The sequence below is a fragment of the Delphinapterus leucas genome, chromosome X (assembly GCF_059928025.1).
Source record: "Delphinapterus leucas isolate spDelLeu-1000000601 "Yukka" chromosome X, BTC_Dleu_Yukka2, whole genome shotgun sequence".
NCBI lineage: Eukaryota > Metazoa > Chordata > Mammalia > Artiodactyla > Monodontidae > Delphinapterus > Delphinapterus leucas.
This window is the reverse complement of record NC_143150.1, coordinates 114516945-114544404: the sequence shown is the minus strand read 5'-3', so window position 1 is coordinate 114544404 and position 27460 is coordinate 114516945. Positions and strand designations below refer to the sequence as shown.

At 41.0% G+C, this 27460-nt stretch overlaps 1 protein-coding gene across 1 annotated transcript in view; it reads left to right on the top strand.

Annotated features, from left to right (window-relative positions):
- PHEX (phosphate regulating endopeptidase X-linked) overlaps nucleotides 1–27460 on the top strand; it is a 234136-nt gene that overhangs the window by 21983 nt on the left and 184693 nt on the right. Inside the window, exons 2-4 of the mRNA XM_089904684.1 lie at nucleotides 602–826; nucleotides 6037–6105; nucleotides 13238–13399. Coding sequence (XP_089760810.1) covers nucleotides 709–826; nucleotides 6037–6105; nucleotides 13238–13399 — 349 coding nt within the window. The 5' untranslated portion in view covers nucleotides 602–708. The remainder of the gene's footprint in view (nucleotides 1–601; nucleotides 827–6036; nucleotides 6106–13237; nucleotides 13400–27460) is intronic.

The following is a 27460-nucleotide window of genomic DNA, read 5'->3' as shown; positions in this document are numbered from 1 at the left end:
TACTACTTTGCACTGCACTGGGCTATGACTCTGATTTTTGGCACATGCTGTCATACACAAACTTCCTAAAATAAAATGCTCCAGGACATCCCAGGAACTCTTAGAAGGCTTTAAAAAGGGACTCGCACACTGAAAGAGTATCTTTGATGAGGACAGTTCAGGCAAGCAGAATGATTATTGCCAAAGAAGTATGTGATTCTTTGAGATCTTGAAGTGGGTCGGAAGAATCCTTGCCACCTAACTTATCATAGTTTGGGGGAGTTTGACAAGAATCCAGTTTTGATAAAGACAATCGTTTTTTTCCTCCCCAAGTGACTATACATTTAAATAGCTAAAACATCTGTTCAGTAACATAGTAAAACATGTACAGTCGGAACGCCTGAGAGAAGAGCCTGCCAAACAATCGGTTGAGAGGGGCAGCACCCTCTTGCTGGGGGGAGAGCACCAAGATAAAGCAACCACTGTTTGTTTTGTCTGGTCAGGGGGAAAGCCAAGGCGACCAATAATTTTGGGTTTCTTTTATTTCATTTGTGAAGAAGTATTTGAGAAAGGGTGGCGAGAGGACATATCCTGACGGGCTTTTTTTTAACCTGTCCATTAGTAGAAGAGCATGAGAACCTTGGATGTCAACGCCTAACAGACTCTTGAGACCAGCCACCAAGCCACAAAAAGCGACTTTCTTCTTGCCTGGCCCTTACATCTCTCCCAATGGATGCAGAGACAGGGAGCAGTGTGGAGAGTGGGAAGATGACCAACAGAGGCACTCGAATCGCCCTGGCCGTGTTCGCTGGTGGCACCCTGGTGCTGGGCACGGTCCTCTTTCTAGGTAAGTGGAACTGGGCTGGTGCAGTGGCTTCCTTGTGCTGTATTCTGGCAAACCTGGTCAGGATGCAGGTGGAGGGCTGTTTGCTTGTGTTAGTAGGTGGTGCATCCTTAGTTTCTATTAAATATGCAAATGAAAGGAAGCTTTTTCTTTAGGAGGGTAAATAAATAAAAACTCCCAAGTACCAAATGCATAGTCCAGAATGTGAAGTGGGTATAAAGTGGATTCGAGTGGCTAGAGGATTTGGTTGCATCGGGCAAACATTTTTTATGCATTACATTCAACAAAATGAGTGTTTATGAATTCATAGTCAGATACTTTGATTTATTTTGTGAGGAAAGACTTTACATTGTGATCAAACCATGTTGGAATTTCTTTCCATTTGATTTTTGTCAGTGTTTGCCTGAATGAATCATGAAATTTAACTCACAAAGTACAAATCAGTCTTTAAAAATGCACCGTTAATGATATTCTTCAATTCCTTTCTAACCCAGTGACTCTGGTGGAATAAAAAATTTAACCCTGCCTTTCTCTTAGATTTAAAAACTAATATGAAGGAAATAGAGGTTTTCCTCCTAAGATTTGGAAGGTATTGTGATTCATTGATTTTAATGACTTTTGGTGAGAATGATGTACCCAGAGAGTGATGTTAAAAGCATATTCTTATGAGACAGAACAAAATAGAAAGGGGAGAGGAATGTTCTAAAATTTTAGGCATTTTGAATCTTTGACTCTTCGCCTTTGTATTTGTTTCATACGGCTCAAGTATGAAACAGTATTTCATTAGCTTGAAAGTTATGTAGGACCAAGCCCTATATTTAGGAGAGTCTAGGTGCAGTTTGAAATGTAGCAAGCCTGGGAACATACCTTGGCACATGCAGGATGCAGGAGGCCATGTTTATCTTGGCAGGGGAAAACCAGTAATTAAACTTTAAAAGAGTTAGGGTTGTGTGGTTGAAAACTCTGCTAAAACGAGCAAACCATCTTTCCACGTTTTCTGTGGCTGAAGATTTAGGAAATTAGATGGGTTTATTGCTTTCTGGTACAGCTGAACCTCCTACTCCTGCAACTGAAATTGAGGCTCTCGAAAACTGGTGTGAGATTTCTTGGCACTTGCGGTTGAGGCAAGTGTCCTATCCTGAAATTCAAAACTGGAGGAAAGATGATATGGGCATGTCAAGGGAGTATGTACTATGTGGGAAGTGACTACAAAGTTAGACTATTTGTGTTTTGCAAACATTCCCAAACTTAAAAATCCAAATGATTATTGTTTAGGTAAAAATATGTGCTCTTTTTAATGACGTTACTACTGCTTGAAGCTTTTTTGAAATTCCTCTCATGATTACATTCTGAGGCTGTAGCATATTATCAGAATGTTCTTGATGGCAGTAAATCTTTTTTTTTTTTTTTTTGGGCCACACTGATCTTAGTTCCCTGACCAAGGATCAAACCCAGGCCCTCTGCTGTGAAAGTGTGGAGTCCTAACCACTAGGCCACTGGGGAATTCCAAATCTTTGTTCCTTGAGAGAAGATGATTCTTTGAAATCAGCTCTGAAGTTTTAAGAGCACAGTAAAATTCATCAAGCCAAGCGATGCTATTATGGGTAAGGAGGCCTGCCTAAGATAGAAAAAATAACTTTCCAATGTGCCCAATAACATGGCTCTCTCTCACTTAGAATCTTTAGAGAAGCTGTAATGGTGTTAGAGAGTAAGGGTGTGGCCTCCCTCAGCCTTCGCTACTCAGTGCCGTCTGTGGACCAGCAGCGTTATAGCATCATTTGGGAGCCTGAACTCCACCCCAGACCTACTGATTCAGAATCTGCATTTTCACAAGATCCCCAGGTGATTCATTTGCAAATTAAAGTTTGAGAAGTATTGCTTCAGGTGACCATGTCCTTTCGGATGAATACATTCAGAGACATTTGCTTTTAAGTAAATGCACACTCTCAAGTGAAAACATAAATGATATTTTTGTCAAATGTCTCTGCGCTATTTCTGACTCCCTTCCTTCCCTCCTCCCCTTTTCACTGCCTAGTTCCACAGGCTCTGCCACCCACCTCCACCCTGCACCTAGCAAAGTCCTTGTCTGAAAATCTCCTGGGACCTGCCAGACAATGCTCTTTATGACAGTATTTTGGTTAAGGTCGTCTTCTCTTCAAGGCACTTCCGGGTAAACTTGGTGGTATATTTTTCTGCCTATACAAGTTCAGTCACATGTCTGCAATTTCTGGCCTTCCTCCTTCCCTCTTATTTGTATTTTAGGCTCTGGGGTAATCTCTTTTTTAAAACCTTAGTCTTTATACAATAAGAGTGATAGCCACTGGCCTTGGGGTGGTTTCAGAGAACTTAGAGCCCTAGGATTTAAGGCCTTATATGCCTGTACCCAGTTTATTTGATTGTATTTCATTTTTTTCTTTTAGATTTATTTTTTATTCAGGTAACATTGGTTTATAACATTATATAAATTTGATGTGTACAATTTTTTCAGCTTTCTGGGCCATGTGCTGTCTCTGTTGTGGCTACCCGACTATGTTGTAGCACAAAAGCAACCATAAACAATATGTACACAAATGGGCATGGCTGTATTCCAGTACAACTTGATTTCTGGACATTGAAATTTAAATTTCGGATCATCTTCACATGCCACGAAATATTCTTCTTATGATTTTTTCCAACCATTAAAAAATGTAAAAAACATTCTTAGCTCACAGACCATTGAGAAAGAGGCCGTGGACTGGACTTGGCCCACAGGACATAATTTGCTGACCCTCACTTTATGGTCATTTTCATGCTCATGTGGATGATGTCACTGCATTCTGAAGTCACTTCTGCTGCTTATAGACTAATCTAAAATGAGAAACCAAAGCGCTCTTTACGTTTTTTAAAAAGCCCCTAACCAGCAAAAAGTAACATTTTCATTTTTTATATTAGAAATAATTTTTTGTTGTCTCTGTTTTATTCACTTAAACCTTCACATTGTCTGGGCTTGTTGACCCCTCTTAATTTACAGGGTCTTAAGATAACCCCCCCATGGAAATGATGCTCTTCCTTCAGAGACTGGGTTTGTCTGCGTCCTAATTAATTTAACTTAAACTTTTCTTTTACTCATCATCAGGTAAGGATATTTGATTTTAGTTTTGCTTCCTTAGAGGTTTTCGGTCAATAATTATTTTCCATGAAAGAAATAACTCCTTAAAACTTTAAAAAATGAGATATAATTTACATATAACATTATTATATTGGTTTCAGGTGTACAACATAATGATTCAATACTTGTATATATTGAGAAATGATCACCATGATAAGTCTAGTTAACATCTATCAGCTCACAGTTATGTATTTTTTTCTTGTGATGAGAACTTTTAAGATCTACTCTCTTATCAACTTCGGAATATACAACGGAGTATTACTAACCATAGTCACCAGGCTGTATGTTACATCCCCATGACCTATTTATTTTATAACTGGAAGTTTGTATCTTGAAAGGAATGTCTTTAACTATTTTATTATCTTTTTTTCTAAAATAAAACAAGGTATTGTCCACAATCATAAAATATTATTATTTACAATAAAGTTTGTTCTTCCACTGTAAAAGAAGACACATGCTCCTTAAAGAACATTTGGTAACCATATAGAAGTAGACTGAAGGGAAAATTTACTCCATGGTTCTAGCACCAAGGCATACTGAAATATTCCATACTAATCTTTATGTTCCACATATATTATTTTACATTTTTTTTGCTTTCTAAAGAAATCAAAAATATAACTTTACGACAAGATACTTCTTTTCTTAAAAATAGGCCTGAGAGGGCTTCCCTGGTGGCGCAGTGGTTGAGAGTCCGCCTGCCGATGCAGGGGACACGGGTTCGTGCCCCGGTCCAGGAAGATCCCACATGCCGCGGAGCGGCTGGGCCCGTGAGCCATGGCCGCTGAGGCTGCGCGTCCGGAGCCTGTGCTCCGCGACGGGAGAGGCCACAGCAGTGAGAGGCCCGCGTACCGCAAAACAAACAAACAAAAAACAACAAAAAAATAGGCCTGAGATGTTTGTTCCATAGACAGCTTTCTTGAATCTCTAATGTAACACAGGTAAAAAGACTGTTTGGAGGATGAATGTCACATTTCCAAATGATTCCTTATTTCTGCTCACAGAGTACAGCAATAATGAATTCTCCACAATTTCCTTGGCTACCACAAATATTTTCAAAGTCTAAACTCACATCTGCTAATGCCCAGGTGCTACCTGAAGTTTACAAATAGGGCACCGTTCTATACTTCTGCAGAAATACATTTAGATGAAGTTACCAGGCAGATGGGGGAAATTAAGCCATTGGTGAAAAGCTACTTCTGTCTTACAGGGTTTTTGTTTGGTTTTGTTTTGGTGGAAGTAGTTGGAAGCTTGGTCCACCAAGCTGCGTCTGTGTGGTAGATGCATCTGTCTGGCTGGGCCTGATGGGAGGAGGGTGTGTGGGGTACAGGGCAGGCAGATAATGACTCTGTTGATAGATGACTGAGTTATATAGGATATATTTTTACTCTTCCCCCTTTGATGGGCCGTGTCTGTATGGGTGGTTTAGATAAGACGCAGAACTTTAAATGCCACCTGTGCTAGATTTTTCCTTCCACTCTGGATTTGGTCCAAATGACACAGTCTATAAGTTTCAATTTTCCCATCACTAAAACGAGAATGTAGTTGTAAACAAAAAGTGAAATTATGAGACTTAAACCACAGATAATCAGAGATAGAAGAGACTTTAGAGATCATTTAACCCAGTGGTTCTCAAACTTGAGCCTGCATCGGAATCACCTGGAGGCCTTGTTAAAACGCAGATGGCTGGGCCCCGCCCAAAGACTTTCTGTGTCTGAAGGTCTGGGTGGGGCTCGGTCATTTGCATTTCTAATTAGCTCCCAGGTGATGTTGCTGTGCTGCCCTCGCCCTGGGGCCCCGACTCTAAGAAGCACTGGTCTGCTTGTGCCCACTTGTGTTATGTTCAAGAGAACCAAGTTTGAGAGCAGCCAAGAGTCTCACCAAGGTTACTTAGCTAGTGACCAGAGTCTGGTTCTGTGACACTGAGCCAGGTGGAGTTTTGAATTCGGTGTCAACACAGGGAAGGATGAACTGACAGCAAATGTCTCGCATACGTGCCTGACGGTGGGTTACTTGGTGGTGGTCTGCTGCAAGCCAGTCATTTCTTTATTTTGGTCTGTTTTTTCAGTGAGTCAAGGTTTCTTAAGCCTCCAAGCTAAGCCGGAGTACTGCCTGAAGCCGGAATGCATCGAAGCTGGTAAGTCAGTTTTCCATCCTGTGTCAAGTTATGATTATGGTACCTTGGTGAGTGGAAGAGAAAACAGGCGGTATTTTTAGTATTTTGTTTGCTTGAGGTTTACCAGGTATGAAATGCAATTCTGATGAAATTTTAAGTTTTCTTTCAAGAGTTGGTGTGAAGTTGTGGAATGTAGGTTTCCTGTTTTCTTTTTCCTTGCAATGAAACAGCTGTGCGGTATTCCAAATCATTATAAAGGAAATCAGGAAGGGGTGTGGAAGGCTGAATGGCCTCTCTTAAGACCTGGAGACCTTGACCTTCGTATCCCCTTAGCTGGATACAGATTCCCATTTATCTCAAGTAGTCTTTCTGTATCTTCTGGTCAGTGGGTCTGGCCTGTCTGCGTCTAAGCAGGGACCCTCTGTAAACCGATACTTCCACTGTCACCTGGAATCTCTTTGGGTCCTTCTATTTCACGTTACAAGTCAAATTTTTCTTGAGGTGACAGACTGTGTATCAGTGGGTACCGCAAAGTGAAGACGAGCTGTTAAAGTTGCCTCAGTTTTGCAACATCTATCAGTTTTGCCCTCCATAAACCAGTGTGAGGGCCTAGAGTTGCAGGACCTGGATCCCAGCCCCACTCCCATTTTTAAGTGGCCAGGGACACTAGTGTGTGTTTTCCAAGGGGAAAGTGATGGGATAAGTTAAGCACATGGTCCTTTCACTTTCCTCTTGGCCTTAAGAGAAGAGATTAATGAATTATTGCACCAAATATTTATTGCACTCCAGGCACTGAGTTAGGTTCTAGGAATATAGCAGTGAGGCCGAATGACCCGGTAAGGGAAGAAAGACAACAAACATCCAAGGCAATTAATGGACAAGAAAAATATCAGCTGGTGGTACATGTTATGCAGAAAATTTAAAAAAATAGAATAATGTGGTGGCAGGTGACGGGATGGCTAGATTGCAAAGTCTGAGGAAATGACATTGAAGGGGCCCTCTGAATAATGAGAAGGGAGTGCTGTGTGAAGATGGAGGAAAGGGCTTTCCAGGTGGGGGGAACAGCTGGGGCAAAGGTCCCGTAGAGGAAAGAGCTTGGGGGACTTGAGGAATGGGAAGAGCCTCTGGGTGAGGGGCAGGATGCAGGTGATCAGGGTCAGTGGGGAACCCAGGTGCCAGCAAGTTTGAGGTTTTCCTAAGTAAGTGTGTTCAGAAGCCTCTGGAGGGATTTCAGAGACACAAGACCTTACTAGCCTTCAGAAAGATCTCTCTGTGGAGAGCTCGACTCTGGGGAGTCTTTTGGGGTGGAGAGACTGTAGAGGGCAAGAATGGAAGAAGGTCGCTCAGGCAGGTGGTTATTTCGGCAAGCCAGGTGAGAAGTGATGCTGTCTTGAATTCAAGACATGGGAAGGGAGACAAGAGGGTTTAGGAGATAAAGAGCTTGCTAAAGGATTGGATGTGGGCTGCAAGAAAATTCAGAGAATCAAAGTGATACTTCGATTTTTGGCGGTGGTTGGGTGGTGGCATTTATTGAGATGGAAGAGACTTAGGTGAAAGGGCTTTTAAACTCTGAGGCCTTATACAAAGGTACTAGGTTAGACAGTTGTGTTATTAGAGTTCTTTCTTCTAAATTTATTTTTTTATTGAAGTATAGTTGAATTACAATGTTGTTTTAATTACTGCTGTACAGCAAAGTGACTCAGTTATACATATATACATTATTTTTACTATTCTTTTGTATTATGGTTTATCACAGAATATTGAATATAGTTCTCTGTGCTATACAGTAGGACCTTGTTGTCCATCCATTCCATATGTACCAGTTTGCACCTGCTAATCCCAAACTTGCATTCCTACCCTCTCCCACCCTCCTACCCATTGGCAACCACCAGTCTATTCTATTAGAGTTCTTTTTTAAAAAAATATTTATTTACTGGGCTGTGCTGGGTCTTTAGTTGCAGCACGTGGGCTCCTTAGTTGCAGCATGCATGTGGGATCTAGTTCCCTGACCAGGGATCGAACCTGGGCCCCCTGCATTGGGAGTGCAGAATCTTAACCACTGTGCCACCAGGGAACTCCCTTGTCCCATTCTTAAGTGATCAACATATATATATATGTTTTAAACCGGGCAGTATGTTAAATGACTTACATGTGCCATCTCATAAAAATCTTCATAAGAACCCCATGAAGTTGGTGCTATCACCCGGCCCAATTGCACATGAGGAAATGTAGGCTTCTAGGTGCTAGATAACTTGCTCTGGGTCACATCCTGAGTTAGCAGCAGGGCTGGGCTTCAAGTTCATGTGTGGCTCCTCTCCATCTGTGCCTGTGTGCCAGAGGCCATGCCAGGAAACTCTCTTGGACCCTGGTCCTGTCTTGCTCTTTTTTCATAATATTAGACCTACTAGAGTCTAGGGACAAGACAACTGTTTCAGCTTTTTGATCTTGTCCCAGAAAGGATGAGAAAGATGTGGGAATTCCCAGGTCCTTTCCTGCCCCCAGCGGAGCAGATGACCTAGGGATTTCTCCAGTGGAGCAAGGGTGACCTGGAGTCAGGTGGGGCACCAGGTGGGACTATCAGAGGACAGGTTTTAGACTTCACGTCATCACCTTGTGCTTCGTCTGTGGAACAGTTTTTGCAGATGTGTGAAATTAAAAATTTTGAACTCAAACTCAAATTGAAACCCTAAGTCAACTTTTCGTACGGAGGGCCACTTATTTCATGAGTTTTGTCTCTTTATTACGAATCATAATAATGTAAAAGTAAAGCTTGAAGAATGACATTGATTATGTCGTCTCCTGCCAGGTAGTGTTTTCCCTTGCTGCCCTCTTTTTAGTTTTCACCTTGGCGACTGGCTTTCTAATATTCAAAAAGATACTTCCGCTGTTTCTGGAGCAAAAGGCTCACCAGGGCTACAGTCCTGTAATGTGGGCGCCGCTGTGCGGTGCGTGGGCGCCCCGTGCGTGCTGCGTGGGCGCTGCTGTGCGGTGCGTGGGCGCCCCGTGCGTGCTGCGTGGGCGCCGCTGTGCGGTGCGTGGGCGCCCCGTGCGTGCTGCGTGGGCGCCGCTGTGCGGTGCGTGGCCTCCCCGTGCGTGCTGCGTGGGCGCCGCTGTGCCGTGCGTGGGCGCCGCGTGCGTGCTGCGTGGGGCCGCTGTGCGTGCTGCGTGGGGCCGCTGTGCGGTGCGTGGGCGCCCCGTGCGTGCTGCGTGGGCGCCGCTGTGCGGTGCGTGGCCTCCCCGTGCGTGCTGCGTGGGCGCCGCTGTGCCGTGCGTGGGCGCCGCGTGCGTGCTGCGTGGGGCCGCTGTGCGGTGCGTGGGCGCCGCGTGCGTGCTGCGTGGGCGCCGCGTGCGTGCTGCGTGGGCGCTGCGTGGGTGCCGCTGTGCGCTGCGTGGGCGCCGCTGTGCGCTGCGTGCTGGTAGGATGAAGTTTGGGAGAGCGACGTTCTGGACTTTTTGCGAGCAGGTGCCAGTCTTTTCCGAGATGGTTTCTCTTCTTGACTTTCCTTTTCTATTTCCATCTATCCTAATCCCTCTTTCAGAATAAGAGGTGGAGGAAGAATACAAAGAAACGAGGAAACGAGGAAACAAGGGAAGGGCGTGCTAATGATAGTGGATCAGGCCAGAGAGGTTGATGAGTGTGAGGCATGATCTATCTGGCCAGGTACAGGCCATGTGATCTGGGCTAAATACATAAACCATCCTAAGCTCAGTTTCACCATCTGTAAAATGGGAATAAGAATTTTTATTTATCATACTGGTTGTGAGACTAGAAGAAAATAATGTTGGTGGTAGTACTAGTAATCCAGGTCCACAGTGCCATATCCTTTACCCTGTACCTAGAGAGCGTTGTAATGCTCAGTTGGCAAGACTGGACCCGAGCTCAGTTCCTGTGACGGCAAAACTGGATCTTAACTCATGTGAGGCTGTTTTAGACTTTGTTCATCCTACTTAAGAGAATATGCATTTATTCCCTATAGAATTATTAATGTGCTTGCTGCAGGAGTGCTGCTCCAGACATTGCTGGAGGTATTATATAATCTGTGGTTTAGGCGTTGCATTACTTTTCTAGAATCTATGAGCTCTGAAACATCTGGCCTCAAGAGTTTCGAGTGTTTGTGGAATTGTAATAGCAAATTTGTGTGTATGGTTGCCAGATTTAGCTACGTGCATTCATTCAGGATGCTCAGTTAAATTTGAATTGCAGATATACAACAATTTTGTTTTTGCTATGAGTATGTCCCGTGCAATATTTGGTAGTACTTACGCTATAAGAGCAGTCATTTATCTGAAATGCAAATTTCACTAGGCATTGTGTATTTTATCTGGCAGCTGTATTTATTTGGCGATGTGCCTGACACTGTTCTAAGCACTTTACACATATTTTCTCATTTAATTCTCATGAAAATCCTATGTGGTGCTATTATTATCCCATTTTATACAGATGAGGAAACTAAGATACAGAGAGGCTAAGTAACCTGCCTAAGGTTACATAGTTATTGCATGGGGTTGTTGGCATTCAAAACCAGGTGGTCTGGCTCCAGAGTCTGTGATGAGGCTATACTGCCTGAAAAGGGCTTAGCATAGTTCCTGGCACAGAGGAAATGCTCAATATTAGTGATTTTATTGTTACTCCCTCCCCCCCCCCAACCCTGATTAAACTTAAAAAGTCAGGGTGGCATAAGGAGTGGTGTCTTCACTTCTACTAGATAAACACTAGCTGGAGATTGAATAACAATTTACCTTATATGCAATGACTTGAGGGAATACATAGCTTGGCCTTTCACAGATTTCCTTCATTATCATATTTCTTTGATTAAAACAAGACTCTCTGGTTTTTCTCCATGGAGCTGAGTAGGGGGAGAGGAGTTTTGGTGTCTTGACAGCTATGGTCCCTTGCAATTTGAAGTCACAGTTCCCTTGCAGAAAGTGCAGCCCTGTGCCCAGCTGTGAATTGTGAGTGCTGAATTGAGAGGCTGAAGCTGGAGTTTTTCCACGTAGTGGGCTCAGTTCCAAATTCAGTGTGAGTGATGTATTCCCCCACTTTATACCAGGGCTGAGGTCAGAGCTGATCTTGCAGTTTAGGTTCCTGCAAGAATACTGAGGAGATGGGATACATTTGAGGGTTGGGGGCAGGGGGAGGCTTGGGAAGGTGGCCAGAAAACAACGTGCTTATGTGAATAAAAATGTGTGTGAGGGTTCTTCTGTGTGACTCTGAATATTGTGTGGGACTGAAACTTGTATGATCCGTGTTCCTGAGGTGTCCTATAGCAGATTCATTCTGTGGCTGCACAACCAGAATAACCACAAATATAAACTAAAATGAAGATTTTATGTGTCCTAGCAAATTTGCATATTAAATATTAATGATAAAATAGTAACAGTAAGTAAAATTGTAATTGGAGACAACCTAATTAATTCTGAAAGATGAAAATATTAAGTAAATTTAAAATTTATCAACCTTAGATTCTAAACCAATTTTTTTCTTTTTGGATGTGGAAGGATTGAGCGTGTTGGGGATTTTGAAGTTCTATAGAGATTAAGTTGTTTGTATATTATTAACTTCATCAAAGACAAAAAGCTGTTTGAAATTTTCATAGAAAGTCTGGGCTAGAGAAATATGTAGCCTTACTTTTAAACCTGGAGGAACCACACACATAACCAAACTGTAATATGCGCATCTAAATTTATGCAGATTACATTTTTTCGGCAAGTCATTCAAGTTTAGCTGAAAACTCATTGAGTTTTCATTACTTCAAACATAAATGTATTCTGGCATTAATTAATTATGAAAATCACCCAGGCTGTCGTCTTTCCCAGGTCATTAAAATATTGGCCGCCTTTTAAAAAAAAAAAAATCATTTGGTGCATATCTTTATGCTAGAGTGGTAGCCAGCAGCTGGAAGGGAGTTGGAGTTCAATATTAGGAATTTTGGGACTTTCTCATTTTGTAACGAAAGACTTTTTTTTTAAAGCTCATGGATACATATTTAAGTATGAACGAACTTCCTACCGATTGACTATCTTCCATATATAATCGAGTGTGGCCTTAAGAAAGAGGAAAAGATGGCAGATCAGTCTATCGTGTCTTTCTGTTAACTCATACAAATACCCAGTTCTGCCCCTAGACCTGGGCAAGAGGGGCCCCTGCCCTGGGCCCCTCATTTAGAATGTTACACTTTGCTCTGCTCTGGCCATGCCTCTCCCCTCCTCAACCCAGAATTCCCTGCAAGGTGGCCCCAAGCCTCCTTTTAGGGCCTGTTTGGGTCTCTTCCAGGGCTTCATTCCTCTGAGAGCTGCCCTGAATGTCAAGGGGCTCAAGGATCCATACCTGGCTCTCCAGGTCTTTATAAAGGTGTATTGTAAATAGATATTGTCAACATTTAGGTATTACATGTGGGCTTCTGTTTCAGTTAGCCTTTGTTGTGGAATAGACCACCCCAAACCTTAAAGGCCTGAAACAAGAGTGATTTAATATTTCTTATGATGCCTTGGGTTTGGTGGGGTTCCTCTGCTGAGACTGCCTAGGCTCATTCATACAGCTGCATTCAGTTGGACGGTCGCCTGGCCTGGAAGGTCCATGATAGTTTCAGTCACACATCTGGCGGTTGGTGGTGGCTTGGTTCTTCTTCGCGTGGCCTTACCTCCTCCAGGAGATTCTTCAAAGGGCAGTCTCGGGGCTCCAGAGGGATTTAACGTGGAAGGTGAAAGGCCTCTTAAGGCCTAGTTTTGAAACTCATGAAAAGTTACTCTGCCACTTTCTGTTGGTCAAAGCAAGTCACAAGGCCAGCCCAGATCCATGGCAGGGGAAATAGATCCTGGTGGCAAGAGTGGCAAAGTCACCTTGCAGAAGGATGAAAGGAATGGAAGGAAATGTCACGCGCGTCCTGGCAAACAATTTACCTTATACTCCATTTATATTCCTGTTCCGGGTGCTCCTGCAAAAGCCAGTAACTATGATATGACTAAACTTTTATCCACTTGCTCTGGATGTAATAGTTTAATATAGTGAAGTTGATTCAGGGCTTCATTTGAGGGGAAATGTAAAAGCCAAGGCTTGGGAACTGGTTGATATGAAATCGTTGTTTAGCTTGGAAGAGACCAGTACACAATGTTCAGTGCTTGTCATTAATCCTGTGATTTTCTTTTTAAATAGCTGCTTCCATCCTGAGTAAAGTAAATCTGTCTGCGGACCCCTGTGATAATTTCTTCCGGTTTGCTTGTGATGGCTGGATAAACAGTAATCCAATTCCTGAAGATATGCCAAGCTATGGGATTTATCCTTGGCTGAGACGTAATGTCGACCTCAAGTTGAAGGGTAAGTTTCTACTGGGGTTTGGTGATGTGCTTTACAGAGAGCAGTATTTGACAAGAAAAACATAGTTTTGGATTTGAGGCATGACTGCTCACTCTTTAACTATACTAAATTCACTTCCGGGATTTTTTAAAGCGGAAGATTGAAAGGAAAGTTGTGGAATTTTAATCTTTCAGATCTCAGTGCAAGCCTAGTGTAGTTCATTATATTCACATTTGATAATAGTAAGTTCTGCTGCTGAAGGATAAATAGCATTTGATTGAGGTTGGGAGCAAAGGAATACTTAATGAAAATCATGTTATATTGGTATACTTATTCATCTGTTATGTTCAGAGGAAACTTCATCACTTGCTCACTGTGTCCTGGATTTTCATGGTTTACAAAATGTACTTAACACTTCATCGTCTTTTGACATCACTTTTGGGAACTCTGGATGACCTTGTGTTTGTCATGTTGTTCCTGTTAACTTCTAAGTTGGCTCTGGGGAGACTGTCCTTTCCCCATGGCCTCTCAAGCAATGACGAGCTCACACACACATACTCACATATGCGTGCATGCACACATACTCTTCAAAAGTTGGAAATATCTTTTGCTAGAGGATCTTCTGCTCACAATTGGTCTAATTTTTATGCTGAGTTGTTGGAGAAAACCACTTCAGAACGCAAGTAGAGAGATTTCAAGGCCAGGTAAGGTGAGTGTTTTGAGAAGGCAAAAATAGCATATATCTTTTTGGCTTTCTTATAACTGAGCTATGCCATATAACTTGCATTCAGTAACACACCTAAAAGAATTTCTGAAAATTTTTGAGAATCATCATTTTTCTATCTTCTCCATATCCTTTTCCTGAAGATTTTAAGAATTAAGTTCATTAATTTTAATGAAAATTAAATACGTATCAACTTATATGTATGTTACAACATCTGAAACCATTGGCAAAATAATTAGATACCTATTGTCACTAAGGAAAAATGTGCTTAAATTTCACAACTAGATATAAATCATATGGACTTACATTTTCTACTAGAAGGCTGAAACTTAATCTTCATAAGTTATAAATGAGAATTTGCAAGAATGTCAGAGTTTTCCCATAACCCAACAGGTGAGATTCCTGTTCTGTGGAACTGTAAATAGGACCTTGAAGAATGAATTTACTGAGACTTATTTTCCTGCAGGATATTAACTCCTGTCGGCCCTTTACCTACCATTCTTGCCTGTTTCCTGTTTCCCTTCTCTGGCTTCTTTTCTTCCTAGACAGAGAGATGTGTGCATGTGTGCACATGTACACACACACAATTGGAGAAATATCACTGAAGGATAAAAAAAAGTCAATATTTCCAGATAGATGATCCTTTTATATTAGTTATAGCCCAAAGATTTCTGTCTTCAGGGCATGAAGCAGTTATAATAATTTAAAGAATTTCTGGGAATGTCTTACTGTAAAAACTAAAATCAGTATCGGTGGGCTTTGTTTGAGGAGGACATGGTATATGGGCTAAAATTCATAGAAGTAAGAGTAAATTGTTCAGAGCAGCACAAGTTTTTTTTTTCTACTTTGAAACATGAAAAAAATTTATTTCCAAGCTCAGTCGTGAAAGTAAAAAGGAGCACAATTAACATGCAAAGAGTAAAAAGAAAGTCACACATAAATCCACCCCTAGAAATAACTGCTAATAAAGCAATTGGGTATATAGCTTTCCAGGTGTTTTTCTCCATGTGTGGGTACATATGCATAATCTCATATGCACAGCCATATATTTAAAAAAATAAAAGATAGCTGATATTACGCACGCTGCTCTGTCACCTGCTGTAACACATAATGTATTCCTCATAGACATGGATTATGTCAGTAGATATCTTTCCTTATTATAAATAACACTATAATAATACCTAAGTTTACACATCTTTATGGCCTTATCTAAATGTATCCTTAGGATAAATTCCCAGATACGAAATTGTTGTGTTGAAAGAGTATTCACCGTTTCATTTTTGTTGCATATATCAGAATCACCCTTTAGAAAGTTATTTTTAGGTATTCATATATTTTCTTGCTGTTTTAAATGGTTACTTTTCGCAATCACCCATTTTTTTTTTGTGGTATAAAGTAGGGGTCAGCAAACTGTGGCCTGTGGGCCAAATCCAGCCCACTGCCTGTTTTTGTAAATAAAGTTTTTTTGAAAGACAGCCACATCCATTCATTTATGCATTATCAATGGCTGCTTTTGCACCACAAAGGCAGAGTTGAGTACTTGCATATAGAGACCATATGACCCATAAAGCCCATATAACCTGCAAAGCCTAAAATATTTACTCTCTGACCTTAATGGAAAAAGTTTGCCAACTCCTGATGCCTGTTGTAAAGCTTTGATATATCTATATTGGATCTAGATAGAACTATTTTATTAATTGATAGCTATTTGGTGGGTTTTTGGGATTTTTTGATAGGTAATCATAAAATTAAGAAATAATTGTAATTTTTGTCTCTCCCTTTCCTTTTACTATATTGACTAGATTCTCAGAATAATGTTGAATTATAGCAGTGGTAATGGGTATAATTTTCTTTTTTTTTGAAATAAATTTATTTTATTTATTTATTTTTGGCTGCATTGGGTCTTCATTGCTGTGTGCAGGCTTTCTCTAGTTGCAGTGAGCGCGGGGGCTACTCTTTGTTTCGGTGCACGGGCTTCTCATTTCAGTGACTTCTCTTGTTGCGGAGCATGGGCTCTAGGCGCGCAGGCTTCAGTAGCTGTGGCACGTGGGCTCAGTAGTTGTGGCTCGTGGGCTCTAGAGCGCAGGCTCGGTAGTTGTGGCACACGGGCTTAGCTGCTCCACAGCATGTGGGATCTTCCCGGACCAGGGCTCGAACCCATGTCCCCTGCATTGGCAGGCAGACTCTTAACCACTGTGCCACCAGAGAAGCCGGGTATAATTTTCTTATTCCTAACTTGGGTAGTAATGCCTCTAGCATTCCCTCCAATATATTTTTTCTTTTTTTCTAACCTTTTTTATTGTGTTCTGTTATTCCTAGTTTGCAAAAAGGTATTGCTCAGGAAAAATCTCTTCACTGTTTATCAAGAGAGTCACATGGAGTATCTCTTTTAACTTCTCTAGATTTTCTCATGCTAAATTAACCTTATAATCTTGAAATAAATCCTGCTTATGAATGGTTTATTATTTTAAGACATTGCTTAAGAATTGAGTAAGTTAGTATTTTGTTATATTTGCGTCTGTATTTATGATTCATATTGGTCCATGGATTTTTGTGTGCTAGGTTTGTTAAATTCTGTTATCAAGATTGTGCTGGCCTTGTGAAACAAAATGGGAGGCTCCCCATATATTTCTACGCTCTGGGAAAGACACAGACAAATAAATCTCAAGTTATTTTGTGACAAGCACTGTAAAGGATGAATGAAAAAATCAGTCATAGGGCTCTTGCTACAAGTGCCAAGAAGGAGAGCAAATGGTGGAGTAGGGTCTCTTTTTAAATTAGTATCATCTTGTTCCAGATGTATGTGCTTGAAATATAAAATATGTTTTCTTTAAACTTTTAAATTTTGAGGTAATTCAGACTTAAAAGTTGAAGGAATAGCACAAAAAACTCCCATATACCCTTTACCCAGATTTCCTGATTGTTATTGTTTTGCTGTACTGTATTGGCTTTATCATACTATTCTTTCATTCTCTCTATCTATAAATGTATAGATTAGAAATATGTAAATGTGTAGATGATACTGATACACAGATTTATAGATACATATCTTTCTGAACTCTGCAAATATGTTGCAGATAATTAGGTATTCTTAAAGTGTATAAATAGAGCTTTTCAAATATCAGAGGTGCTAACAATGTTATTTTTTAAACACCAGATATTTATTTATTTATTTAGCATGCAAGTTGTTTATTTTGGGAAGTGATCCCAGGAAATAGAGGTGGGGGACTGGGAAGAGTGAAAGATGGAAGGGAGGAAAAGTGAGTCCAAGAATTAAACACTAGTCCTTAAATTCTATCTGTATGTCTTTATTCTATATCTATCTATGTATCTGTGTTTCTCTCAGTCTGTCTACTTATCTGTCTAACCATCCAGGTGATGCAAGCTCATTGTAGATCAGCTATAAATGACTAACGAGGAGAAACATACTTCAGATCCCAATACCTGGTGATAACTTTTTAAATGCAAATATACATATACAATTATATATATATCTCAAAAGGGATCATGTATTCTATTTTTATAATCTGTCATTTTTACTTGACACGTTAACATGTTTTCAGGTCAATAAAAATAGATCTGTACCATCATTTGCCATGACTACTTTGTGTGGATATAGTACAGTTTGTTTCATCAATTCATGTGTTGCCATTTAGGTGGTTTCCAAACTTTTTCCTCATTGTAAGCCACTCAGAGCCTGAGTTTTGATGCCATAGGGTTGGATTTGAATCCTGGTTCCCTTTCATTTCTCCTCTGTGTCACTTTTGGTCAATTACTTAGCTTACCTAGCTCAGCTTTTTTACCTTTCAAATGGAGATGAGAATACCCATTTCATAGGATTTGTGAGGACTAAAGGGCATGACCTATATAAATTACCCAGTCTAGTTCCTGGCATGTAGCAGGCCCTCAATTAATATTTGTCCTTTGCTCCTACATTTTGTCTCAAAGATAGTTCTAAGGCTCATGAAGTAGTGTCTGTCAAATGCTTTACATTTTATTCTGGTCTTATCCTCTGTAAATATCATGTGCTTTCAAAAATATTGAATGCAGTCTAGATATTTCTCCTCACCCTTGATAAAAAAGAGAGAACATCCAAAAATAAAACGCAATACGAGCAATCAAAAGAATACCATTTTCTTATGGCTGATAGGGAACACACAGAAATGGCTGTCCAATTTGTGAAATAAAATGGATTTGACAGACCTGGCTGATGAAAAATTGCCCTCTATTGAAGTCAGCAACCTGGCCTCATGAATGTTTTCTTTAAATGGCATATAAGGCTCAGATTTCTACTTGGCAAATAAAATTATTTCTTGTTCTCTCCAAGAATTAGAATCTGTTTTTTTTTAAAAAAAGTCTGAATGTAGTCATGTGTTTGAATGTCTTAAAATTTCCCTCCTACAAAACCTCCCAAATTTGTTTTCATGTGGCCATGAGGATGACACAGCATGCACTGCTTATGAATGAACAGATGAAAATTTTGCAAATGAGCATTTACGAAACATGAGGCAATGAGTGAGATAGAACACTTGTGTCAAACAGAAGACAGATGACTCAGGGTAGGGCCAGCTCATCTCTATTATGGAATAGTGATCTTTGCCAATAGTTTATAAAGAAATGCAGTATATTATTATGTTTAAGCACAGACAGCACCAGCAGAACAATAAGATGAAGTAGGGTCTATGCATTAATGGGCAGAGAAAGATGATCGTGATTCATAGATTGGTTATTTATTTGTAAATACCTGCTGGCTGAGATTTAAATGATTCTCATAATTAAATAACCCCCCTGTAATCTTGTTTTCCCTATTAGTGATCCTTAGCCAAATTGTCTTTTACAGATATTAAAAAGCTGAAAACTGCAGTTCGGCTCCTGATAATTAGATAAGATAGATAATTAGATAGATAGATAATTAGAAAGTTCAGATCGTTGAAGACATAGTGAATTGTGTCATTTTCCTCATACAGTGAACATGGTATAATGATGTACCAGATTGAGCCTTGACATCATTAGGCTCTTTGAAACAAATGACGTCAGACTAGAAAAAACAAAACAGGGATGTGGTGAGGAAGTGCTAAGGAGCAGCCAGCCACCGTGGTGTGCTTTTTATTCCTGGTGAAAACTCAGCCCCTGTAAGTCTCACTGAATCTGCTATATGGACTGAGTGCGCCCACTCAGAGCAGACTCCTGTTTTTCTGACCACGTGGCCGTACAGGAAGCAGCAAATTGCCAGTTTGTACATGCGCCGTTATCGGTCCCGTGTGCACAGAGGGGTGCTGGGTAAAGATTTGGGCCTGTATCGCAGGCTTCTAGAATGTGAAACGAAATGATCTTACGTGAAGAGTTTTGTTGTTGTTGGTCCCATTTTTCCTAATTGCAGTACCCCATTTGAGCATGGGTAGGGTGGGAGTGTGGGTGCGTGAAATGTGAGGAAGGGGAAAGAAGTCCAATTTTAAAAAGTTTAGTCATTTCCTGTTAGGAGACACTCACTTCAAATACAGAAGGGAATTTCTTCCTGAAGTCTCTGTGAAAAATGTGCATTTAGCTTTAGGACAAGACCTCTTTCTAAATAGCTTAAGGAAGCAAAGAGGCCATGAGAACGGCCACCATGTGTAAAAGCTTGTGTTCTGGTAGTTCCGACGCGCAACGTTTTAGGTTTTCTTCTTGTGTATCCATTTCTACCCCCAGTGCATGTCCTTGTCTTACCTTTTGACTCCTACCTGTTCCAATCTTTTTATTTTATGATCCGATCCTTTCCCCTGTGTCTTTAATGTAGCTTTTAAAACTTCTGTAGTGGTTAATACTAGACATAAGTTGGGTACACTTGATAAGAACCAGATCTTTTCATTACATTCATTCTGAGTTGTATGCTCTTTAATTTGGGGGAAATGTGCTCGCTTCAAATAGATTGAAATACACAGCATTTTGATTGTATTAGTCTGTGAACACAGGACTATTTTCTGAGCTTTTACTTTTTTCCTGGCACCAATTGCTTTTAGTCACAAGTAACAGAAACATCAACTCAGACTGGCCTAAACAATAAAGAAGATTTGTTGGCTCGTGTAACCAAAATATCTAGTAATCATGTGGACTTCAGGTAAGGGTTGATCTAGCAGCTGAACCATCCCATTAAGGATCACATTTCTTTCTTTGTCTCTACTCTGACCTCCACTGTCTCATGCTTTCTAAGTCTGCTTGGTCATAAGATCGTTGCCAAGAGCAATCAGAATTTAGACTTCCTCGTTCACATCCAGCAAGAGGTATTGGGTTAAGCATAGGAGGATGCAGAAGTTAATGAGGCTCCCAAGACTACCATGTGGAAATTAAAAATCAGCACATCACAAAATATTTCAATAGGTACTGTAATCAAGACTCTAGAGGGAATTCCCTGGCAGTCCAGTGGTTAGGACTTGGCACTGGGTTCGATCCCTGGTCTGGGAACTAAGATCCCACAAGCCACGAGGTGCAGCCAAAATAAATAAATAAATAAAAGACTCTAGAGCTACACTGTTCAATACCATAGCCACTAGCCACATGTGGCTTTCGAGCACTTGAAATATGGCTAGCTGGAATTGAGATGTGCTGTAAGTGTAAAATACACACCAAATTTCAGAGACTTCATTTAGAAAACATGTAAAATATCTCACTAGCAAATTGATGATTTATTTCATTAATTACCTATGGAAATGATGATATTTTTAAGGTACATTGGGTTAAATAAAATATATTATTAAACATAATCTCACCTGTTTTATTTTAGTTACTCAAATATAGCTACAAGGAAATTAACAATTATGTATTTGGCTCAGATAATATTTCTGTCAGACAATGCTGCTCTAGAGGCCTGAATAGGCCATTAGAAAGGTGAGCTATCTGTGAATAAATTCAAATTTATTTCACTGATAGAGAAGGATCAGAGAACACCTTTATTTAATAATTTTTTTTTTTTTTTTGCGGTACGCGGGCCTCTCACTGTTGTGGCCTCTCCTGTTGCGGAGCACAGGCTCTGGACGCGCAGGCCCAGCAGCCATGGCTCACGGGCCCAGCCGCTCCGCGGCATGTGGAATCTTCCTGGACCGGGGCATGAACCCGTGTCCCCTGCACCGGCAGGCGGACTCTCAACCACTGCACCACCAGGGAAGCCCTATTTAATAATTTTTTAAGAAATTTATTTATTTTTGGCTGTGTTGGGTCTTCGTTGCTGTGCGCGGGCTTTCTCTAGTTGCGGTGAGCGGGGGGCTACTCTTCATTGCGGCGCGCAGGCTTCTCGTTGGGGTGGCTTCAGTAGTTGTGGTGCGCGGGCTCTAGAGCGCAGGCTCAGTAGTTGTGGCACACGGGCTCAGTAGTTGTGGCTCGCGGGCTCTAGAGCGCAGGCTCAGTAGTTGTGGCACACGGGCTCAGTTGCTCTGCAGCATGTGGGATCTTCCTGGACCAGGGCTCGAACCCGTGTCCCCTGCATTGGGAGGCGGATTATTAACTGCTGCGCTACCAGGGAAGCCTGAGAACACCTTTATTAAAAATAGTTCTCTACTCCCATCTCCAGTCCCCCTCTATCCTGTTACCCTATTAGTGTCCTCTGTGGTACTTATAACCATCTGAAATTATCTCATTTGTATACTTGCTTACTTGTTTTTCTCATTATGCTTGCTCCCCTCCCTTCCGCCTTCCCCCCGTGGTACATTTTCTGAGAGCCACAGTCTTGTCCATTTTGGGCTTCACTGTAACCCAGCACCCAGCATAGTGCCTGGCATATAGTTATTGCTCAGAAAATACTTTTTGAAGAAAAAGATCGTGCCCTCTGTATGTGGCTGGCTGGGGTGGGGTAGCTTTGTCTTCTCCTCTTTCTCCCCCTTTCTGAGCCTGGGGCCCTGCATGCTGTCCCAGAAGAGCCGTGAGTTGCAACCAGAGCTTGCCCCTGATGGGAGAGGAAGGGTATCGTCAGTTCTTCATTTGTGTTCTAGGTTTCAGGAAGGCAGGACAGGGGAGTGGACAGTGCAGCAGGCTAGAGCCCTTCTTGGGTCTCCAAGACTCCCTGGCGGTGTGATCTTATGTAAGTTACAACAAGGAAAATAAGAACTCACAGGATGGCGGCCAAGTTTGGGCTCTGAAAAGAAACTAGGGCTCTGCCACTTATTGGCTATATGACCATAGGCAAACCACTTCCTTCTGAGTCTCAGTTTCTTATCTGGCAATACTGTTGGATTAATTCAGTGAGATGCAGCGAAAGTCTTCTAACAGGGTTTGATAAGTGGCATCTGTTATTACTGCTAATTTCATGAGGATTAAATGAACATTTTAAAAGCACTTGGCCCATAGTAGATGCTTAAGAAATGCTAGTTTCCTAATCAAATAAAAAGTAGAACTTTAATAGATAAGAAAATTGAACAGTATTATTAAAGTAAAATATTGTGATCTAGTTTTTCCCAAAAGTCTCATCATTCCTGTAAACGAGGCAGCTGGTCCTGAAAGAAGCAAACCTAGGGGTGAAAACAATAGGTTAGGATATTTGTGTATTCCAAACTTTTATTGCCGGATCTTGGTCATGACCTGAAACCCTGGAAGGTCTTGCTAATCTAACTTGTCAGATAAAATACTCATTGGTGTATGTGAGTTTTAAATCTCTCCCGTAGGGAAAGAGAGAAGAGGAAAGGGGAATTGGTGAAAATAAGAAGTGTCATCTTAGGCTGCTCTAGATCTTCTTTAGATACCACTATTTTTTGTTGTTGTTGTTCTTGTTGTTTATACCAATTTTCCTTCTCTCTTTTCTTTTCCTCATCCCTAGGGGATCTTTAACTTAGACCCATGTCCCCTCAAGAGAGCTGTAGATAGAATTCAGGGACTTGAATAGGAAAAAAAAATGCATCTTTATTTTCACTAACCTTTGATGGAACTTTAGCATTTTCTTTAATTATGACTGTAGGCTACAAACTCTGGTATTATTAGCTGTGACTTTGTTACCAATGGGAATCATCATTTTTAAAAATCTTAATACAGATGTTGCAGGTATCTTGAAATATTATGTACATACATCACCACTTCAAAATCATAGTAGTGGCTAGACTTGATGCTAGATCTTATTTAATGAGTTAACGAAGTAGTGCATATATCATGATGTCAAACAGTAAAACAACTGTTTTGTTAACTGTGCTTTGAAATAACGGGTTTCCATTGTAAACCTATGTTTCTTATCTTATGTTCTTATAGATAATATTCTGAGAATAGCCCATAGGTTTTAAGAGCCTGCCCAGGGGATGTATGGCACAAAAAAGATTAAGAACCCCTGCCTATGTAAAGATTGCTGGGGCACGCCTCAAGAGGTATAGTTTTATTTCACTTCAACCTTTCAATGCATCCTAATTCAGGTGTTTTGAGTGGAGACAGCTATTACATGGACCCACTGGTCCACTCATACCCAAATATTTGAGCAGTCCACTGTCTAGAATCCCTGGGTAATGAGCACATTACCAACAGTTAATAGGTGTTTATAATGATATTAGATGAAACTGGAGATAGGTGTTTGGAGATTTGTGCCAGTGCCAAGCTTTGAACTGGTTAAGTGCAAGCTTTATGGGATTACCTACGCCACAGAACAAATACAGTTATCGACGAAATTATTGTCTATTACCACATACCTCTTATGAAAGCAGAGAGTTAAAGGTCAGTGCCCAACTAGAGATGATACAGCCTTTGTCATAGTGTAGTTAAAAATATTTATAAACAGTGCAAATGATTGAAAGTAGTAATATACAAAGTAGTGTCTTCATTCATAAGTACATATTACGTGGTGTATGAAAGAGCTCGCTCGTTGTCTGATCTTGAAGACAGGGACTCTTGTTTGAACTTGGAATGGCAGCGGGTGGAGGGGGGCTGTAAATCTGGAGGTGCTGGAGTGAGGTTCCAAGGAGAAGACCGAATCAGTATAACTTGGGTCTGTTGGAAGGAAGGAATGAGCAGCGCTGTTGGTGAGAGATGACAGGAGTGAGATGGCGGATGAAGGATGTCAGAATCCATTTGTGAGATTTTTGACTTGGGGCAAGGAAGCTGAGGTTTCTGAAAGGTGGAGTGACAGCCTGGAAATGCTATGCATGGGACTCTAGACTGAAGAAAAGGAGTGGAAAAACAGATGAGGGGGCTTGTTTGTGGTATAAATATTGCAATACATTATGAAAAGTTTCCTGCTAGTTAGCTTGAATGTTGTAGGAAGATAGAAGCATTTTACTTTAGAAGATTGTCAACTAAATTTGGGATCTTTTGACTAAATATAAGGTTTTTGGCATGACTAATGACACAGGATATTTGCATCCTGAGAAAGACATATATATACCTACAGTGACACTTCTCAACCTGCCCACACCCAGGCCCTATTTTGCATGGTTGGTGTGTGTAATGTATTTTACTTTGTAGTTGTTCAAAAGAGTTGCATATTTTTGAAAAGCCACTTCCTGAAAGAGGATGACTGGGAAGGGAAGAAAAATCCTAGCTGGCTTTGGTGGTAACAATTCGGAGGCGTACCCACGTGAGCTTTGGTGGTAACGATTCCTGAAGCTCCTACAAGTTCGCACGTGTTCCTGCTTTTGGTTGCTAGAAGCCGGGATAATAACGGAGCTGAGAATATGGGATTTTTGCAGGAACTTCCAAGGGTCATCCAGATTTCACAGCAGAAGGAGATGATTCAGATTTCCTGGGCCTTGAAACCTGTGTCTTAGAGAAATGGGACAATCACTTACCTTTACTATACTCCTAATTGGTCAGTGGCAAAACTCAGGCACCAGAAAAATTTAAAAGTTGGTTGCACACAAATGCATGGCCAAACGGAGTTGAAAATTTCATTCTCGCATTTCCAAACTGCCTGATGAGATGATTTCAGCTGTGCTCTCATCCTCAATTCTGAGAACTTTTCAACTGCAACTTGAAGGTGTGGATGGGTTGAACATCTTTACAATGTGGAAAAATCCCCATTTCTCCCCTGATTTACTAATAATGGGGGTATTTCTTCTCATTACTGTGAAGTGAGCCTTTAACAGATCGCCCCCCCCCCAAATTTGTAAGAGTACATCACACAGAGCAGGCCCTAACATTCTAGGCACTTAATAGAGGTGACCTTATTTAATAATACCCTTGTTACCATTTGTTGAACTCTCTAAACTGAACTCCCAACAAGCCTGTAAGATGGAAGGTTTATCTACATTTTGGGAATGAGGAAATAGAAGTAGCCGAGCGGTACAATCAATAACCAGCCCAATATCACACAGCTAATAGGCGATAGAGCTAGGATTAGAATTCAGATTATTTTGGCCTAGTAAAACCCCTGAAAACCAGGAAGGTGGTATTATCCCATTTTTCAGTTGTGAAAATTGCGGCTTGGAGAGGTTAAGTAATTCATTCATATTCACACAGCTAGTGACCTATAAAGGCATCTTCCAGAGCAGTGGTGTCCAAAAGAAATGTAATGAGTCACAGATGCAACTCACATGTAATTTTACATTTTCTAATAGCTACGTTAAAGTAAAAAGGAAACAGGTGAAATTATGTATTTTATCTAACCCAGCATATCCAAAATATTGTCATTTCATGGAATCAATATAAAAAAACTTATTTGTGAGACATTTTACGTTTTTTTCTTGCCTACTAAGTCCTTGAAATCCACTACGCATCTTACACTTGCAACATGTGTCCTTTGTGGACCAGTTATATTTCAGGTGCTCAACAGCCCCTTGCGACTAGCCGTTTCTGAATTGGACAGGGCAGTTCTAGACCAGTGCTCCTCAACCCCAGGCGCACACTGAAATCACAGGGGAGCTTGAAAGACGCAGATGCCTGGGTCCCATCCTCAGAGGTTTTGATGTAATTGGTCTGGGGTGGTACAGGCTGGCTTCCGGTTTTTTAACCACCCTTCCCCTGCAGGTGGTTCTAACCTGCGGCCAAGTTTGAGAACCTACTCAAGTGTGATGTCCAGTCTAACTAACCAAGTAGAGAACTGTAGCCACTGTCTACTGGAGAAGGTTCTGTGAGTTTCCTGAAACGAGAGCCATTGGAAGTAACCACTCTGGCAGTATGCTTTGCTAGTGCACATTAAAGACTGTTGGGCAATGCCCTAATTTATTGATTTCTCGCAATTTATATTTCCCAACATTTTGACCAAGTCCTGGAATAATGTAAGGAAAGAGATTTCTTTTTTCCCCCTTGACTACACACTGCTCTGGATACACACCAGTGCGAGTAAATTAAGACATAAAAATTCAGTTATTTTAATTGAGGTCAAAGGTGTTCGTGTCAGTCTGGAATCTCTGAGCTGTGGAGAAGAGGAAGTTGGGGTTTGAAAGCTGCAGGTCGTTGCCAGAATGAAACGTGTCTAGTGGGGACCGTGTGGGAAGTGCTGGGTGAGGAAAGGCAGTTGTGGCTCCAGCTGAGGTCTGAAGGCTGCATAGCCCACGCTGTGGCAGGACGCCCACGAAACTGCCCTTGCCAGAGGTCTCACGCCTGCCTCCCCGCTCAGCCAGACTTGTATTCTTGCCCCTGAGACCTGGATGTGAGACTCAGCATTCAGGAACTAAAATGTCTCATCTTACCGGAGGTTCAGTTGTCCTTAAAATGCTTTTGCAGTCATTTGGAATAATTTTTCTCTCGCCTTCTTTTATTTAAATTGAAACACAGCTTGAATATTCTGGACACATTTATTATTTCCCAGGAGGAAAAATACTGGGTCTTCTGTGGTGGTGATGCTATTGCAGTTTTGTTGGTTATATTTATTTGACTTAAAATTAAGCAGGAGAACACACAAACACTGCTGTCTTTCATAGCCTCAACTAAATTAATACCATATTTCAATGAATCAAAAAGACTGTCAACTGCAAGGTGCACCACTATTTCATGTATGCTAAGTAAGACTAAGCTATTACACAGTGGTTTCTTAGCACTTGGGATTTTTATTTTATGTTCATTGAAAGTTTTTTACACTTAGACATTAATTTTTATCACGTTAGTCTTTTGCATTAATTAAAAAGGAAAACGCAAGCAGAAGAGATGGGTTAAGGTATTCCTAAAACTTCCTCACAGTATTTTTGATTTCAAACCATCAGTACTTCTGTTTTCTCACAAAACACTGTCCTCTTTCCATCAATAACAGCAGTGATTCAGCATTTCTTTAAAATGTGTTCCCAGTCATCTCAGGGATTTTCCTCCAAGACTGCCTTTTTGGATATACAGTAAGTTTTCATTTCATAGCCAAACTGTAGTGAAATCTTTCTGAAGATGAGTTAAGCGATAATTTCCTAGCCCGGCAACCAGCTCATTTGAAGTGCTGACAGTAAGAACTGCTAGATCAAGGTCACACATGGGCAGGCGATGGCATCTACATT